Here is a 17,160-nt window from a genome sequence, read left to right as displayed (position 1 = left end):
CTAAACACACAGAAATTAGAAATATAAAAAATTTTGTGATATTGTTTCACAGATCAATTTGTGATACCGATCTCCAACCCCGTTTATTTCATGAAAATTATTATTTTTTATGTCAAAATATTACTTTTAATTACAAGTATGGAGCGAGTCTACTCGCCTCACAAATATAAAACAATGACACGAAAACTACCCAAATTATTACTTTTGATACCCTATGGATGAGCCCACTATCTTTGGCTCATCCTTAGTCCAAATGGAAGACTAGCTCATCAAGGTATTCAAGATATTGTTTTCAGCAGCACCCTTAGCTGCTCCTCATATATCATCAGTCTCTGACTTGAGCGTCGGAAGGGCTACGCTAGGACACCCTCTCGGTCCCCTTCTAACGATCTTATTCGTTATTGTGTCTGAACTAGTGACACTTGCTGGAAACAGGCACTAAAATTTTCCGTCGTATCAACTTTTATATGAATTGAACGATGAGCTACTACTATTTTGAAAATACAGTTGCTATGTGAGAAAATGTTATCCGGAAGCAAAAATGGAGTTCGTTCTTCCCTGGCGTAAGAACACTAAATTGTAAAGAATTTCTTAGTATTTTTAATTGAATTGTGTACGCATAAATTGGTTGATTTAAAACACTTTGATGGAAGCCCACGCAATTTTTTGGCGTACATGCCACTCAACAGTTTCCCCATTAATTTAAAGAATTAGGTGTCGACCATTACGAATTATTAACCAAACACTCTTTTATAATACAAAACTACTCCAAATATACTTTAATTTCAAAAATACATTTGTAATAATTTTATAATCTCAAAAGCAACGGATAACCGTGTGTGTCACTCTTATTGTATAGATAACATTCTCTAATTTCATTTAGTTACTTATTTTTTTAAAAAAAAATTTAAAAATGTCACTCTCAAATAATGTTATTGATACGTTAGTCTAAAAAATTATATGGCTAGAATAAATTTTTTTAAGCATATGTATAATCATGATAATTTTATATCCTACGGTTTGATGATTAATTTGAAAAGTAATACATCTTATTATAAAAATTTGAATGACGATATTTTGATTAAATGGGTCTTATGTGAGAGCGTCTCACGGATCTTAATATGTGAGAGTGGTCAATCCTACCGATATTTACAATAAAAAAATAATACTCTTAACATAAAAAGTAATATTTTTTCGTGAATGACCCAAATAAGAGATCCGTCTCACAAATACGACGCGTGAGATCATCTCACACAAGTTTTTGTCATGTTGAATATAATTTCAAAATTTGTGTGTCCAAACCAATTTCGGATATATGATGCAAGAAACTATACATCAAGATGACAATAAAATGTCTTATTTGAAATAATCTATGTTATGTGAAGAGGGTAATCTTTAGCCTTATTTGTCTTTAGAGGCTATATTTTTTGGAGCGGGTCTCATGTGAGACCGTCTCACGGATACTAATCTGTGAGACGGGTCAACCCTACCCATATTCATAATAAAAAACAATACTTTTAGCATAAAAAATTATACTTTTTCATGCATGACCCAAATAAGAGATCTGTCTCACAAATTCGACCCGTGAGACCGTCTCACACAAGTTTTTGCCTATTTTTTGATAGATGAATATGTCCGTCAATTGTTCAAATTTCCACGTGTATTTAAAATTTATATAATTCGAATTAATATTTGAATATTGAGTTTTTCAAAAAGAAAAAGCGAAGTTATCGATGATTTTTTTATATTATATTTATATAATTTCATCTTAAATGTATAAATTTCTTTGTTTTTCATACTATATAAATTAATAAAGTTTGTTTTGTAAAAAGAAATTAGGGCATGAATAGTAAAGTGATCCCAATATGTAGAAACTACTACGTAAGCTACTAAAAGGAGCAATGAATATCTAATTGAATAAACAAATTGACTTTCACTTTCGTGGAAACGAGCATCAAATTCATCCTCTCTTCACATGATTATATACATAATATTCGCACATACAAAGCAACAGATTCCCCTCTCACTACACGCGACAACTAACCGCTCGCCATGTGAGCTGCTTCTAAACCCTAGATTATCCCAGAAATCCCAGTTGGGGATTGGAAAGGAGGAGGGATTTGGTTGCAATGTTCGGTTTTTAGCTTTTCCTTGTTGATTTCTTGATTATGGAGAGATCTGATGAAAAAGATTTTACGGACTTCTCCGACCCTTCAAGCAGCTCCATCTCTGGTTCGCGCTGAGCTTCCCATCTTGTTTTTTCCCCTTATCTACAACGATCCACTTTTTGTCTATCCATATCAATATATATATATGATTTGTTATTTAAAAGAAATGAACTTTTAGGACTATTTAGGCATATGTTTGGTTTCGGTTAGAAGATAATTAGTTTTAAAGCTTTCTGGATTTACCGTTTCAGTTTCCTGATCATGGTTTGGTTTTTTATTCTTTGTGGTGCAGACAGCGCGCTGTTTGATGCGTCCCAGTATGATTTTTTTGGAAACGATGTAATAGGTGATGTGGAAATAGGGGGTTTGGAAGATGAAGAAGCTGGTGTTCGTGTGATTGGAGGTGGATTTGGTGGAGATGAAGAAGCTGACGTTTCTGTGATTGGAGGTGGATTTGGTGGTGATGTGGAGTTGCACCAGTATCATCTTTTTGATAAAGATGAGGTACAGGAATATAATTGTAAAATATTTGATGTACGAATATTATTTGTATGGACTATGACGTTTAGACTCTAGCGATTCATAGATTTGGCTCTTGAATTTTAACATTCTTGGTGTTTGCTTCCTGTGAGGAATTCCCTGTTTGGAAATTCAAAGACGCGTGTAAATTATTACCATCTCATTCATGGTTACTATAATACTATTTATGAGAGAATAACTAAGGGCTTCTTGATTTTGCACATGCTATCCTAAGTCGATAGCTTGCTAATTACTGCTAATTGCTTCATCCATGATAAAAAAAATTCCTTTTCATGTTCACTATCCCAGGCTTTCTCCGTGCTGCTAGAATTATAGACTGTTTGAACCATTCATTTGATTCTCGGTATTGATCTCACATACATTTCATAATTTATGCAATAATGGCCTTGGTTCTTGACTCTTATATACTTTCCGGCATCTCAATGTTTTGCATTTGCATACATGGATGTTGTATTTTGTGTTAATATCTGTAATAGTGGTTTTTAATGCATATGTTTGTTCTGGAAGTTATTTGCATGGAGTGATTGGCCTACTGATTGAACTTTATTTACATTTCCCAGGGATCAGGATTTGGATCATTATCTGATATGGATGATTTGACTACTACATTTGCGAAGGTAAGCTTGCCACATAACCAATATTTTTCAAGCCAAATAAGAAAATGAAATTGGGGTGCTGTGCTTTGTGTGTTAAAGGACAACCTGATTCTCATTTTTTTTAGCGTGCACAATATTTTGTAACTGATCTTTATCAAATTTTGAGAACCATGAGCGTGGCTTAAGAAAAGAAAACAACATAGAACAGGATGATATGAGAAACTACTACCTTGTTGTGGGCATTTGACTAGACAGTAAATGCATTGGGCATTGTCAAATAGGTATATTTTTGGGTAAGCATAATCCAAAGTAAACTATGGAATACTGAAATTTTCTCAACTGATAAATCTGGTAAAAAACGTAATTGAAAGTACCTTTATTGACACAGAAAATTAAAGGAACTCATTTCTAATTGTTTTATCCATTCAATTTATTGCTTGTTCTGTTTTTTCATTTGCCTCGATTATAATTTCACAGTTGAACAAAGTTGTTTCTGGACCCAGACATCCTGGAGTAATCGGCGATCGGGGATCTGGATCGTTTTCAAGGGAGAGTTAGTTCTTGTCTTTTTCTTTATTGTAGAATCACTCCCATTTTTCTTCATGTTATTTGCTGTATTATAAGTATTATATGGTCAATTCTTCATACCCATATCTTGTTAGGAATGACAAAATATTGTCCGTCCTGAATATCGAGCCAGACTTGCTCCACGCCGTCACATGCTAGTGTAAAATTTAGAAATTACTGTGGTGTTTAGTTGGGCTTAAAGCTCGATCCAACTCAAAAAAGATTTGACGTATTTTTGAAATTGTGTTTGGATATGAATGTTGGTTTGATACATTACGAGTAATATTGTGTTGTGACTAAGTGAAAAGAGCATAGTAAAATAATGATGCTCTAAGGAAGATTAAGTGCATGATATTGATTTTATTAAATTTTTTTGAACAAAGTATTTAGTTCAAGTGTTTGAAAATTGTGTTTTCTTCATATAACCTTCGGCAAAAATCAAATGCTTTTGTGAACATCCTGGGCTGTTATAATTTTTTACTGCCATGACCTGTGCTGGACATCGATGCCACTTTAATTTTAAATCATGTTCATGGATGGAGGCGTAAATATGACTTATAAGATGCCCTTTTAGATAGCTTTCAAGTTCAACGGTAATTTGAGCTGTTACCCATCAAATTCCAAATCTAGTATGTAATTTTTACAGCTTCAGTATCGAACACCCTGGAAAATATTTTTCTCTGAAGAAGTGGTGGCTGATTGTGGTGAAGATGGGGTTTGAGATAATAGGTGGGATGAGGAACCTTGGAGAACTATGATTGTTGGAATGAATATTTTGACTTCTCGAGTTTTGCCAGAAAAATATGATAGTGACATGGGCAACCCTTAATTATTATGTAAATTGTAAAGCATTGACGAAGTTTTCTTTTGTTATATGTGATGCAAATAACTATCTGCACCATTGTACTGAAATAGTGTTATTGTTCTGGAATACTGATATAACTTTGCTATTCATTTAAGTTTCCCATTATTGCGCGATCTAATCCAGTCAGGATCGTTGAGCTTTTAGGGGCTTCAACCACGTACTTGATTAATCGCAAAATGTAATGAAATGAGTTAGGATCACATTATTGATCTAGTAGGAAATTGTTGAAGCCACATTTTTCAAATTAAACCAAAACCTTTTTAACTCTGAGTGCAGTTGTTCACTAGTTTTGCAAATACCAAGGCAGACCATCTTAATCTCAAGCTTAGAGATAGAAAAACGATTTTTGAGCGACGGTGGGTTTTCCTAAATGTTTTTAGATATCTGTATAGAAAGTTTATCTAGGTGTCTAACTTCAAGGTTTTTCCTCTGTGATCTGTTCTAAAAATGGTTTATTTATATTGCTTTTCGGTGGATTCTCATTTTATATCTTTTCATCGCTATCTAGTTACATTGTGAATGGTAGCATCATATAATTTTTGTGTGTGTGTGTGTGTGTGTTTTGTGTATGAGGTTTAGAAAATATAAGCTTAAAACTTTTGAATTTTCTTTATTTTAAGATCGATTTCTTGAAAATATCCTTATACATATAATTATTATTGGACCTTTTGGTGCTCTCTGATTAATACCATTTTACTTCAGGTTCATCAGCTACAGAATGGGCACGAGAGACTGATTTTCCCGATTGGCTTGACCATCACATGTCTGACTCAGAATGTTACGAGGAAAGTAAGAGATGGTCATCGCATCCTCGTCACTCTTCGATATATCATCCAGAACCAAAACCATTATACAGAGCATCGTCATACCCTGAGCAGCAGCCGCAACAGCTGCAACACTATAATAGCGAGCCTATTTTAGTACCTGAGTCATCTTTCACTTCCTTCCCTCTCCCAGTATCTCAACAAGCTCTATTGAGTAATTCTCATCACCTTAATTTTTCATCTTTAACTGGTGGAACGCAGTCACCCCTCTCTGCATTGAACAACTCTGCATTGTCTAATCGTTCTCTCTCGCTTGGTGGTATCCCAAGAGGGTTCCATAATAGTATTTCAAACATGTCGCTCCTGGCCTCACCCAATATATCATATAATGCGCGTCTGCAAAACCACTGGAATAGCCATGCTGGTCTTCTTCATGGGGATAATTCGATCCTCTTAAATAATATTTTACAGCATCGGTATCAAAATGGACTATTACCATCTCAGCTGATGTCTCCACAACAGCAGAGATTACAGTTTTTTCAACCATCATTAGCCCATTTTTCAGCTATGCAATCTCGCTTATTTAATACCTTTCCTACACCAGCACCCTTTGGTAAATCTGGTTCCATTGATAAGAGGGAGTTAAAACCTAAACCAGTACAAAAAGGTAGACACACAGTGCGATTCTCTGACCAAGGATCTGATGCTAGTAGTAAAAAAAGTGACAGTAACATATCACATTTCAGATCAAAGCACATGACTGCCGAAGAAATAGAGAGCATTCTTAAATTGCAGCATGCTGCAACCCATGGTAATGACTTGTATGTGGATGATTATTACCATCAAGCTAGTATTGCCAAGAAATCTTCTGAAACAAGGTCGAAATATCTATTCTGCCCATCTCACCCGAAGGAGCAATCTTCCCGGTCTCGTAATAGTTCTGAGTCACAACCACATCTCCATGTGGATGTTCTTGGGCGTGTATGTTTTTCTTCAGTTCGCCGGCCTCACCCACTTCTTGAAGTTGACCCTCCTCCCATTGCTTGTGGTGATGTTAGCGCGAATCAGAAATTATCTGAAAAGCCTTTGGAACAGGAACCAATGGTTGCAGCAAGGGTGACAATCGAGGATGGCCTATGTCTACTTCTGGATGTGGATGATATTGACAGGATCTTACAGTTTACTCAACCCCAAGATGGTGGAAAGCAGCTTAGGAGAAAGCGCCACACTCTGCTAGAAGGCTTAGCAGCCTCTCTTCAGCTCGTTGACCCACTTGGAAGAGGAGGCAATACTGCTGGGTTGTCTCCCAAGGATGATACCGTGTTTCTTCGTTTGGTTTCTCTATCCAAGGGTCGAAAACTCATCTCTAGATTTCTTCAACTTCTTTTACCAGGTAGCGAGCTTGCTCGAATAGTCTGCATGGCCATTTTCCGCCATTTAAGATTTATATTCGGGATCCTTCCCTCTGATCCAGAAGCTGTTATTACCGTCAACAAACTTGCTGAGACAGTCTCTACTTGTGTTAATGGTATGGATCTTAATTCACTCAGTGCTTGTCTAGCTGCCGTCGTTTGTTCCTTGGAACAGCCACCTCTTCGTCCGGTAGGCGGCCCTGCTGGTGATGGTGCCTCTGTCATCTTGAAGACTGTTCTTGAAAGAGCGACTCACTTATTAAAAGATCCTCATTTGGCCCGCAACTTCTGTATACCGAATCCTACCCTATGGCAGGCTTCATTTGATGCCTTCTTTGGTCTTCTGACAAAGTACTGTGTGAATAAATATGACAGCATTGTGCAATCATTAATCACTCAAAATCCTCCACACGCGCTGGTAATTGATTCAGAAGCTGCAAATGCTATAAGCAGGGAGATGCCCGTCGAACTTTTACGTGCTAGTCTCCCACACACTGACGAGAATCAGAAGAAACTGTTGCTGAATTTTGCTCAGCGATCCATGCCTGTTACTGGATTTAGCACTCATGGCGGAAGTAGCAGCCAAATAAATCCAGAATCAGTTAAAGGTTAGCAGTGACTTTGGCAAAGTTGCAAGTGGAACTGTGCATAGTAGATGCTGATCTGAAGCCCAATCCGCCGTTTATGTGCTTTTATTATTGTCAAAGCATGATGCATTCTTTAGGTATGTTTTTATTGCCTAAAGTTCTACTTTTAGCTATATTTTAGTGTCTTACGTTTCCTCCTTGCCGCCTAGCCCTGCCTACCCCTTGTTTTCTATGTTTAGGTCAGGGTTATGTTCTGCTAATTTGGATGAACATAATACCTTGCATAATTGTGTTTTATGTAAAACCTCTCGAAAAACTCGGTAACAATACCCTTTTGAATGTGATGACAAAGGGCTTCGTTTTATTGCTGTTTTTTGAACTTGGGATAGAACCTGGAACTTGAGAAGGGTGAATTTATGCACATCTTTTAGGTGGGGGTGTGGTGGTGGTGAACGAGAAAATTTTATATTTTCTCAACAGAAAGTAGCATTAAGTTGTCATCAAGAAAACATAGAAGCTCGGTTAACAGGATCAGAATGAATGAATTTGGTGTTTTACTGTACACATTTACTTAATTTGTCCCAGTTGCGAAGATTTGGATCCTGTTTTTCTTGGGAAACTTGAATGAATAATTTACAACGTTCTTGTTTTTGATTAGTTTATGCGGCTATTCCTTTTCCCTTGTTATTTTATATAATATAATTAGGGATAATTGTATTTTTGTCATGTATGATTTCTTCTTGTGATGTAATCATGCATTGGATTGCTGATGTGACATGAAAAAATGACTGAAATTGTCAAAAAAAAGTAAGAAAGTAGACTAAGACTGAATTTTGCAACATATATGATCGAAATCTCAAAGAGATAAACGTGCATAACAAAAAATGTAATTTTTTCTAAATTTTGTGGAGCGTTGTGCTGTCCAGATTTTCCTATTGCTATGTTTTTTAATCGCTGATTTCTGACCCCTGTTCACAAATATGTAACATTGATTACATAATTTACATTCCATCCAATAAAAATGGATTTTCTAGAAGAATTAACAAAAGATTGTAAGGTATATATATATATATATATATATATATATATATATTACAATTAAAATTGATTGATTTGTAATAATGTGGAACGTCTTAGAAATGTTGAAAGTTGAAACTAAAATAATGACAGTAAATTGCAATGGGACGCACGAAAATGAGGATGATTATTTTGGAGGAAAAAAATGAAATGTTTTTATTAAAAAAAATTACAAAAATTTTATAAAATGTTTTAAATGTTGTTTTAGGGACAAATGTGTTTGTATAAAAATATTTTTAGGATTGATGAGATGTTTGATTATTTTAAAAACATAAATAAACACGTCTCAAATGTTTTTAAAAAACATATTTGGATAACATTTTTAGGAAAATATTTTTCAAAAACTTTTTACAAAAATCTTATCCAAATTTATGCTTTGAGTTTTTTAAATTTATAAAACGTTAAGAAAAAATTTTAAATACTTTTTCAAACGAATTCAAAAAGTGAGATATTTCATTTTAATTTTTGGGAAGGGAGAATGGTGCTTGGAAAATAATTCCCCGACCATGAATTTATAATATGGTAATAAATCCAAGAAAATTATTGAGTTAGAAGAAAAATAAACTTACTTTTATTTTGTTTTGATAAAATGGTCATTTCATTATATAATAAATCGTACGAGTCTATCATATTTTAATGAAACTTGATACCAAGTGACGATAATTCAATGACCAAAATAAGCTAAATAAATTACTAACCCACAAGTTATATTAGTCGAGATTATTGGGCTTTTGCACATTTATGGTGAAATAAAGTCCATTTGGTTTATTGTTTTTAAATCGTTTTTATGTATAAATAATCAAGAGACGCATGCATTCGAGATTATTGATGCGTGTACGTACTTGCCATTATAATATCCTTACGTGAGCGAATTGAAGTGGTTTGGAGTTTTTGACGACTTCAAAAACTTTGATAAAAGATAAATACTTATTAAAAATTTGGATTTTGATTCTCTACATTATTAAACTTTAGTTTTAATTTTTTATTTTTGTAAATTTTATTATTTTCCGGATGTGTCAACGTAACGTTTGTTAGATGTGTGTATATATATATATATATATATATATACACACACACACATGTTATAAATTTTAATAATGCAATTATATATACACATGTTATATATATATATATACACACACATGTTATAAATTTTAATAATGCAATTATATATACACATGTTATATATATATATATATATATATATATATATATATATATATATATATATATATATATATATATATATACACACACACACACACACACATGTTATAAATTTTAATAATGCAATTATATATACACATGTTATAAATTTTATAATTACTTGCATTCTTGATGTGCTATGATTTTGTAATTAAGAAAACAGCGTTCCATGATCCCAACAAATGTAGTTGTCCTTTTTTGACTATTTGATTGATGCTTTAGTCACAATCTTTTATTAATTTTCCATTTAAATTAGGAATTAAAAAATGTTTTAAATTAATGAGAATAAATAGACAATGTTATTTGATATTATAAAAAATTATTATAAGTTAAAAAATATTTTTTTATTGGTCATATTACATGCTAACGTATTATTTTTAATAATATTAGAACTATAATATTTTAGAAAATATATAATTTATCATACAATAACATCGTGCTTGGCAAATACTTGGTAGTTAAATCATTATCATGTCACAAATAACCACATTAGAATGTTGTTATCACGTAAAACTATGATTATACAAGTGATTTTAACCGCATAAAAGTAGACGTTTCCCAAAAATCTTCTACTCAAAGATAAAAGCCAATAAAAATATTTTAAAAATTAGCTAAAATTAAGTGTATTATGATAAGATCAGATTGTGACACGGTCTCATGAAACTTTATCTGTGAGACGAGTCAACTCTCACAATAAAAATAATAATACTCTTAGCATAAAAAATAATACTTTTTCATGGATGACCTAAATAAAAGATCTGTCTTACAAAATATGACTGGTGAGACAGTCTCACACAAGTTTTTGCCTTATGATAATGCTTAGATTAATTATTACTATTTTTATATATAAATTTTTTGATAATTTTGAAATAAAAAAATATTAGTGACAAATTCTAAGTTGTCATATAGATATATTAAATTTTATGGTTACAAGAGCAAAATACTCTCAATTTCATACAACACAAAAATTCTTTTGTACCATCTATTTTTGTCTCTCGAGAAAAAATTCATTTTCTGATAAAATTTGTATATATGACTACCATATATTTCATTATCGGTTGATAAAACTTGTCTGAATTGAATTAACGATACGGAATTTTATTAAAATCTTATCCAAATTTAATTACGAGAAGATTTGATTTAATCTTATTCACATTTGACTCCAAGAAAATTTATGTTTTAATCCGCTATATATTAACCTCACAACAATTGGATTAATACTTTTTTAGTTAAAGAAACTTTTCAGATTTCTTATATTTTTATGAGATTTTAAATATATAAAAAAAATGATGGGTGTAATAATTCTCTCAACTTAGTAGATCGATCGAACCGTGGTGTTTGAGCTGATGTGCGGTTTAAAAGATTCATCATTACTACTAGTTATAGCTTTTGGTAAAGCGGTAAGCACTCGGTCCTAATATTGATATCAGTGTCAATGTCACAGGTTCGATTCCCATTGATTGCAACCGTAGTGCTTGAGATGTTGTGCGGTTTAAAAAATTTGAGTTGCATCATTACTACTAACTACAGCATTTAATAAAACGATAAACATTCGGTCTTACAAAAACTTCATTGAATAATTATGTGAAATGAATTTTTCGATCATCTTCAGAAAATACATCGTTTGAGACAAAAGAATGATCTATTATATATACACAATCGTGTCTCTAGATACGGCCTAAAGCCGTGACATGACCGTGCTCTATAAATAAAACCCCGATTCACTTCCACTACCACAAGCACTCTTCGTTGCCCCCAACTTCTACTCTTTCCTCGGTCGAAAAGTACTCTGCATTCAAAGTTGGCGCGATATCTGAGCATAATTTGCTTCTGATTCTTCAATATTTTTGTGATCGTAACTTGATTTGGTCTACCTTAATTAAACTTGTTTCCTTTTTTTCTTTTTCTTTCTCTTCGTTTTTTTTTTTGCGTTGATCGATCGAGGAGTTGTTTGGAAGACGCATGAGTGGGTTGGTCAAGCTGGGCATCTCTTCGATTTCCAACCATTTCATTACTTTCATCATTCCTTACTCCAAGGCGAACACTTTCTTGTTGTTCATATTGCTGTTGAGATTATCGAAGCTTCTGTTGAGACAGAGATTAAGATTGAACGATTTTTCCATTGATCTTGATTTTGATTGTGTTTGCTGTTAACTTTTCGACGCAATTTTTGTTGTTTAATTGGAAACATGAATTCACAGTGCAACAACAATAATCTCCAATTGCAAGCAGGTGCGTTTTTGTATCTTTTTCATCTATCTTTTCCTTTTTGATTGCTTTGGTTTTAGTATTTGCTCTGAACTTTGGATAAATGGGGAACCCGAACAATTCGATAATTCGAACAGTAACTGAAGAAGGGTTGGTTCAATGGTTCGTTCCACAGGTCTATAGATCAACCAATTAAATAAAATTTTGGAGTAAAAGATTATCTTTTTTTAAAAAAAATGATATGCGGAAAATAAGAATAATTTAGCTTTATGTAAAATTATCGGCAGAATCTTGGCTGTACGATGTTGACTTGGACCACTGGTTTTTTTGCATCTTCATTTGACTCGTTTGGTGAATCCTTCACCACAGGTTCGGGTCTGCCCAGATTTAATTAAAATCTGAAAAATATTATGCAGGATGGGTATTTTACCCAGCAATGGGTAATCGTTCTTCAACATAAAAATATCTCCAGCTGAACCATCATTTATGATTTTATTCGATACAAAATTATTATTTACTCTTTGTAGAAACCCATAATTTTATACCACAACAAAAACAATTATGGGTTTCATACGTGGATGCTATATATTTATTTTTATATTATATATGTGACGCGATAAGTATTTAGATGCGAAAGAGTTGCGAGTTACCATCTCAAATGATATTTGTTCCTCTCTTTCTCCCATGTCAGGTGGCAGTTTCAGTTTCTTTGCTTCGTGTCATGTGTTTCTCTAAACAAAAAATGTTCCTGCCATTAATTCGTAAAAGCATAAATCCGAAAATGAATGTTTCTTGGCACCCATCAGTAATATCATATTCAAACATACTGATCGATAAACTTTCATGTCACGATCACTGTGCATAGATGTCGTATATTAAGCTGCAGGTTGGATTATTTTTTAATGGGGTTGAGAAGCATGGTAGATGGCAGTGGGAGGTGAGGTCTAAGTGAGCTAGTGGGTGGGTTTTAACTTTCAGTGACGAAGTGGGGTTAGGCACTGGTAGTTGGTAGTGGAATGGGTGATGGCATCATTTACAGGCTGGGTGCTGTGATGATTTTTTGGGTTTTTAAAGGGGGTGGGGACCATAAAGTTTGGTTAGGTCCGGTGAAGTGAAAAAGGTAATCAGGAAATGGGACAGGTTGAGATGTAAATTCTTTTTCCCCCTAAACTCACTGGGTGATACATTATTGCTCACCTTCAGGTTACTTCTTTATTTTCAGAAACTAGTTTATCTGAAGGCTACAAGCCAAGGTTGGTGGTAAGCTCCTGCTGTCCTGCTTTGAATTTTAGGCATTCTGTACATCCTATTTCGTTTCAAATTGTAAATTTGATTGGGGATTCTAGGCAAAATAGTACGGTGGTTGTCCAGATACGGTTGGGTGTTCTTAACAGTTTCCAAGAATCAAACAAATTATATACGTCCTCATCAAGTAAATATTCAGGTGTGAAAATTGAGATGCAATGGATTAAAGTTCCCTAATTCACTAATTATCATTTACTTTGTTTGATACTTGTAAAAATTTCTTTTTGTGATCTGTTATATTAATAAAAATGGCAGAATACTTGTCATATGACAAATAATTCGTTCTTATTTAACCAGCTCTGCTACCCGTGCAACCTCGTTGGGTGGGAGGAGATATATGCTCTAAGATAGGAGATGTATTCTCTAATATATTTCAAAGGTTATATCTGAGTCAATTTTAAAATTCTTTTAGCTATTTTCTACTCAGGAACGAGGCATGCAGCCTCTCCTTCTGTCATTGTCATTGGCGCTGGTCTTTCCGGCATTGCAGCTGCACGAGCTCTTCATGATACCTCTTTTCAGGTATAAACTTGGTATATATCTTTGTATCAGTTTCATGATTATTGATAGGGGTGGTCTTAAAAGTACGAGTTCTTCCAGGTAATTGTGCTGGAATCTCGGGATAGAATTGGCGGTAGAGTTCGAACTGACTATTCTCTTGGTTTCCCCGTTGATTTGGGTGCATCTTGGTAATTCAGTTCTATATACGTGGAGTCTCTGTTAGAGTGTTACCTTCTAACCTCCACCTGAACATCCTTGTTTCAGGTTGCATGGTATTTGTAATGAGAATCCATTGGCACCTCTTATAGGAAGACTGGGGCTACCCCTTTATCGCACGAGCGAGGATAACTCAGTTTTGTATGACCATGATCTGGAAAGGTTATTCTTTGGCCTTTCAACTTGTTATATGATCATCTTCAAGATGATGAATGTGTTCCATTCATTTTCTGCCAATCATCTAGTTTGTATGTGAAATCCACTTCAAAAGAAAAAAATATACTTCATAACTAAGGCAACTCGTTGATAAATTTTAGTGAGAGTTTTTTAGACTATTTTCATTTTATTCCATCACAGTTTTCATGTAATATCTTTTCTAATTTGTTTGCCAGCATACATTTGAAAATTCTTTTCTAGCATCACTGGGCAGTGTTTTTTGGTGGCTAATATATTATTTCTGTTTCAGTTATGCCTTGTTCGATATGGATGGGAAAAAGGTTTGTCAAGAACTAGTATCAAAGGTTGGCAAAACATTTGAGAGTATACTGAAAGAGGCATGTTTTCCTCACCATCTTCTCTACTCGCTTGCTGCGAATGTTATTTTTCACTGGAAATTCATTGTTTTTGGATTGGGTCTCTGTTGAATCTGGAATATTAAGAATAGGGTAAAGAGAAATAGTGAGAAATATCAACATAACTCATCCACAAGGCTTGCATCTTTTTAGATGCCGATGTGCCCAAACTTCTAGCTTTTTCTTGCCATCGTTACCCTTTATATAATATTTTGGAGAAAAATATGAAAGGAAGTCATAGCATATATTCTCTATGTTTTTTTAACAGTTTTTTTTTTTGCTGTCCCATCTGCAGACGGATGTAATACGACAGGATCATAGTGAGGACATGTCTATGCAACGTGCCATCTCCATTGTTTTGGAGCGGAGACCAGATTTAAGGTTTTATGATGTATAAACATGATTTTTCTCTGATTTATGTCTTTATAAGGCATTACAAAGTTTTTTTAAAAAATTGCATTACAGACTGGAGGGGCTTGCTCAAAAGGTGCTGCAGTGGTACATATGCAGAATGGAAGGGTGGTTTGCTGCAGATGCTGATACCATATCACTCAAATGTTGGGACCAGGTCATTTCCTCGTCATTGATTCCCCCCTTTTCTCTCTCTTCTTTCTGTCATTGTCAAAGATAATTTCAAATAACATGAAACTAATTCTTGTGAATGTCTTCTTACATGTCATCTATTCTTTCACAAAAACATTTGAGACTCGCCAAAACTAGAGAATATGGCTCCCTAAAACTTGCAAGAAGCTCACATGAGCCAGTAGAGATGTTCCTAAAATCATTTGGAAATTAAGATCATGAACTTTGCTTGTTGACCTGAGTGGTTAATACGTTTTGTAACATTTGGGTTTTGCAGGAACAGTTGCTTCCCGGTGGTCATGGGCTTATGGTGCGGGGATATCTTCCTGTTATCAATACACTAGCCAAAGGCATCGACATCCGTTTAAGACACCGGTAAGAAATAGTTGGCTGCTCCTACTGACGGATTATTTTTCTTCTATCCCATTTACTTCTAACTTGGCCTTTGGTTTCTGTTTTATAAAAGAGTGACAGAGATTTTTAGGCATCATAATGGAGTGAAAGTAACCGTTGAAGATGGGAGAACCTTTGTAGCGGATGCTGCAGTTGTCACAGTTCCTCTTGGTGTCCTCAAATCAAATCGCATCAAGTTTGAGCCGAGATTACCCGCATGGAAGGAAGAGGCTATTAATGCCCTTGGAGTTGGGCTCGAGAATAAAATAGTCATGCACTTTGAAACCGTCTTTTGGCCAAATGTTGAGTTCCTTGGAGTTGTTGCAGATACATCATATGGATGCAGTTATTTTCTTAATCTGAACAAGGCCACAGAGCATCCTGTCCTTGTTTACATGCCTGCAGGGCAACTGGCACGGGTCCTCGAGAAAATGTCTGATGAGGCTGCTGCTAATTTTGCTTTTGTTCAACTCAAAAGAATCCTTCCAAATGCGTCTCCACCGGTATTATTGTGTTTTCTATTTCTGTATTCAGGCTTTCACTTCAACCTTTTTCTCTTTAACTTCTTGTGCATGTGAATAATCGAAAAAGCGGAAGGAGTTTATTGAGGAAGATAATTAAAATCTAGCAGAATTCTAGGAACAGCTGCTCCCGACAATTTCTACCTAGCTCTACCTCTAAAAGACACAATCTCTCATAGTGTGCCTTACACTTGTAGTTAAATGCTACCCAGTTGTTTCATTATAGATTATTTTTTTTCTTCCAGGCTATCACATAGTTTTGTCATTCTAGTAATTATTTAATAGTATTCCCAAAGCCGAACAACTTTATTTATTGAAACCAAAGAGCCTATCATACTCAATTCTTTCTATGAATCACGCAGATACAGTATCTAGTTTCTCGTTGGGGCTCGGACGAAGACTCATTGGGCTCCTACAGCTATGATGTTGTAGGCACACCCCATGATCTGTTTGAGAAGCTAAGAATACCCGTCGATAACCTATTTTTCGCTGGAGAAGCTACGAGTTTGGATTACACAGGGACTGTCCATGGTGCGTACTCCACTGGATTAATGGCAGCCGAGAATTGCAGAATGCGTGTCCTGGAACGGTATGGGGAGTTGGAACTTTTCCAGCCAGTCATGTGTGAGGAGGTTTCGGTTTCCATACCGCTGTTGATTTCTCGTATGTAACCTCAAGAGAGTAAGTTGTCGAAAATTTCTGGCATGGGAGATGGAGAGTTTGCTAACACATTAGACGTCTGATGCTTTGTGAGTAATTGTGGAAATATGGAATATTCCAGAACGAATGTGTGTTGCTAAAGGAACCGCGAACACCACTCGTGTTAAATGAAATCTTTCAATCCACATATATATATTTCAAATAATCTGTTTCACAAACTTGCTCAATTTCTTTATGCATTTGTGTATGTATATATATGTAAGATCTATCATGAAGGTAATGGTCGAGTTTACAATTTTGATACCTTGTCATTTATTTCAAGGCAAAAACTTGTGTGAGACGGTCTCACGGGTCGTATTTGTGAGACGGATCTCTTATTTGGGTCATCCATGAAAAAGTATTACTTTTTATACTAAAATT

General features: G+C 34.6%; 2 protein-coding genes across 7 annotated transcripts; both read left to right on the top strand.

Moving 5' to 3' along the window:
* The first annotated feature begins 1,915 nt into the window (after window positions 1–1,915).
* On the top strand, window positions 1,916–7,863 carry LOC140841690 (protein PAT1 homolog 2-like). 2 transcript variants are annotated; one of them, XM_073209322.1, is made up of 6 exons: window positions 1,916–2,232; window positions 2,461–2,571; window positions 2,617–2,672; window positions 3,269–3,325; window positions 3,782–3,857; window positions 5,439–7,863. In XM_073209322.1, exons 1-6 carry the CDS (start codon window positions 2,169–2,171, stop codon window positions 7,523–7,525), a joined length of 2,451 nt encoding a protein of 816 aa, XP_073065423.1. In that variant the 5' UTR covers window positions 1,916–2,168; the 3' UTR covers window positions 7,526–7,863. The 2 variants fall into 2 exon arrangements, with proteins under 2 accessions (XP_073065423.1, XP_073065415.1); XM_073209314.1 differs by having other exon boundaries at window positions 1,918–2,232; window positions 2,461–2,672.
* Window positions 7,864–11,512: 3,649 nt separating this feature from the next.
* On the top strand, window positions 11,513–16,850 carry LOC140841665 (polyamine oxidase 2-like). 5 transcript variants are annotated; one of them, XM_073209259.1, is made up of 12 exons: window positions 11,513–12,681; window positions 13,213–13,250; window positions 13,337–13,434; window positions 13,723–13,817; window positions 13,896–13,984; window positions 14,061–14,174; window positions 14,479–14,566; window positions 14,880–14,965; window positions 15,050–15,152; window positions 15,444–15,541; window positions 15,633–16,062; window positions 16,443–16,850. In XM_073209259.1, exons 1-12 carry the CDS (start codon window positions 12,619–12,621, stop codon window positions 16,749–16,751), a joined length of 1,611 nt encoding a protein of 536 aa, XP_073065360.1. In that variant the 5' UTR covers window positions 11,513–12,618; the 3' UTR covers window positions 16,752–16,850. The 5 variants fall into 5 exon arrangements, with proteins under 5 accessions (XP_073065360.1, XP_073065343.1, XP_073065368.1 ...); XM_073209242.1 differs by having other exon boundaries at window positions 11,513–12,014; window positions 13,213–13,434; XM_073209251.1 differs by having other exon boundaries at window positions 12,660–12,681; window positions 13,213–13,434.
* Window positions 16,851–17,160: the final 310 nt, after the last annotated feature.

The sequence above is a fragment of the Primulina eburnea genome, chromosome 1, assembly GCF_022965805.1.
Source record: "Primulina eburnea isolate SZY01 chromosome 1, ASM2296580v1, whole genome shotgun sequence".
Taxonomy (NCBI): domain Eukaryota; kingdom Viridiplantae; phylum Streptophyta; class Magnoliopsida; order Lamiales; family Gesneriaceae; genus Primulina; species Primulina eburnea.
This window is presented reverse-complemented; position numbering and strand designations above follow the sequence as displayed.

What these genes read in the sequence shown, in the direction of transcription:
- LOC140841665 (XM_073209242.1), top strand. Translation starts at nt 11,972, where the DNA reads ATGAATTCACAGTGCAACAACAATAATCTCCAATTGCAAGCAG. An exon ending in CACTCAAATGTTGGGACCAG is followed by an intron (nt 15,153 to 15,443) that starts GTCATTTCCTCG and finishes TGGGTTTTGCAG; the next exon opens with GAACAGTTGCTTCCCGGTGG. An exon ending in TTCCAAATGCGTCTCCACCG is followed by an intron (nt 16,063 to 16,442) that starts GTATTATTGTGT and finishes TGAATCACGCAG; the next exon opens with ATACAGTATCTAGTTTCTCG.
- LOC140841690 (XM_073209314.1), top strand. Translation starts at nt 2,169, where the DNA reads ATGGAGAGATCTGATGAAAAAGATTTTACGGACTTCTCCGACCCTTCA. An exon ending in ATCTTTTTGATAAAGATGAG is followed by an intron (nt 2,673 to 3,268) that starts GTACAGGAATAT and finishes TACATTTCCCAG; the next exon opens with GGATCAGGATTTGGATCATT. An exon ending in TGACTACTACATTTGCGAAG is followed by an intron (nt 3,326 to 3,781) that starts GTAAGCTTGCCA and finishes ATAATTTCACAG; the next exon opens with TTGAACAAAGTTGTTTCTGG.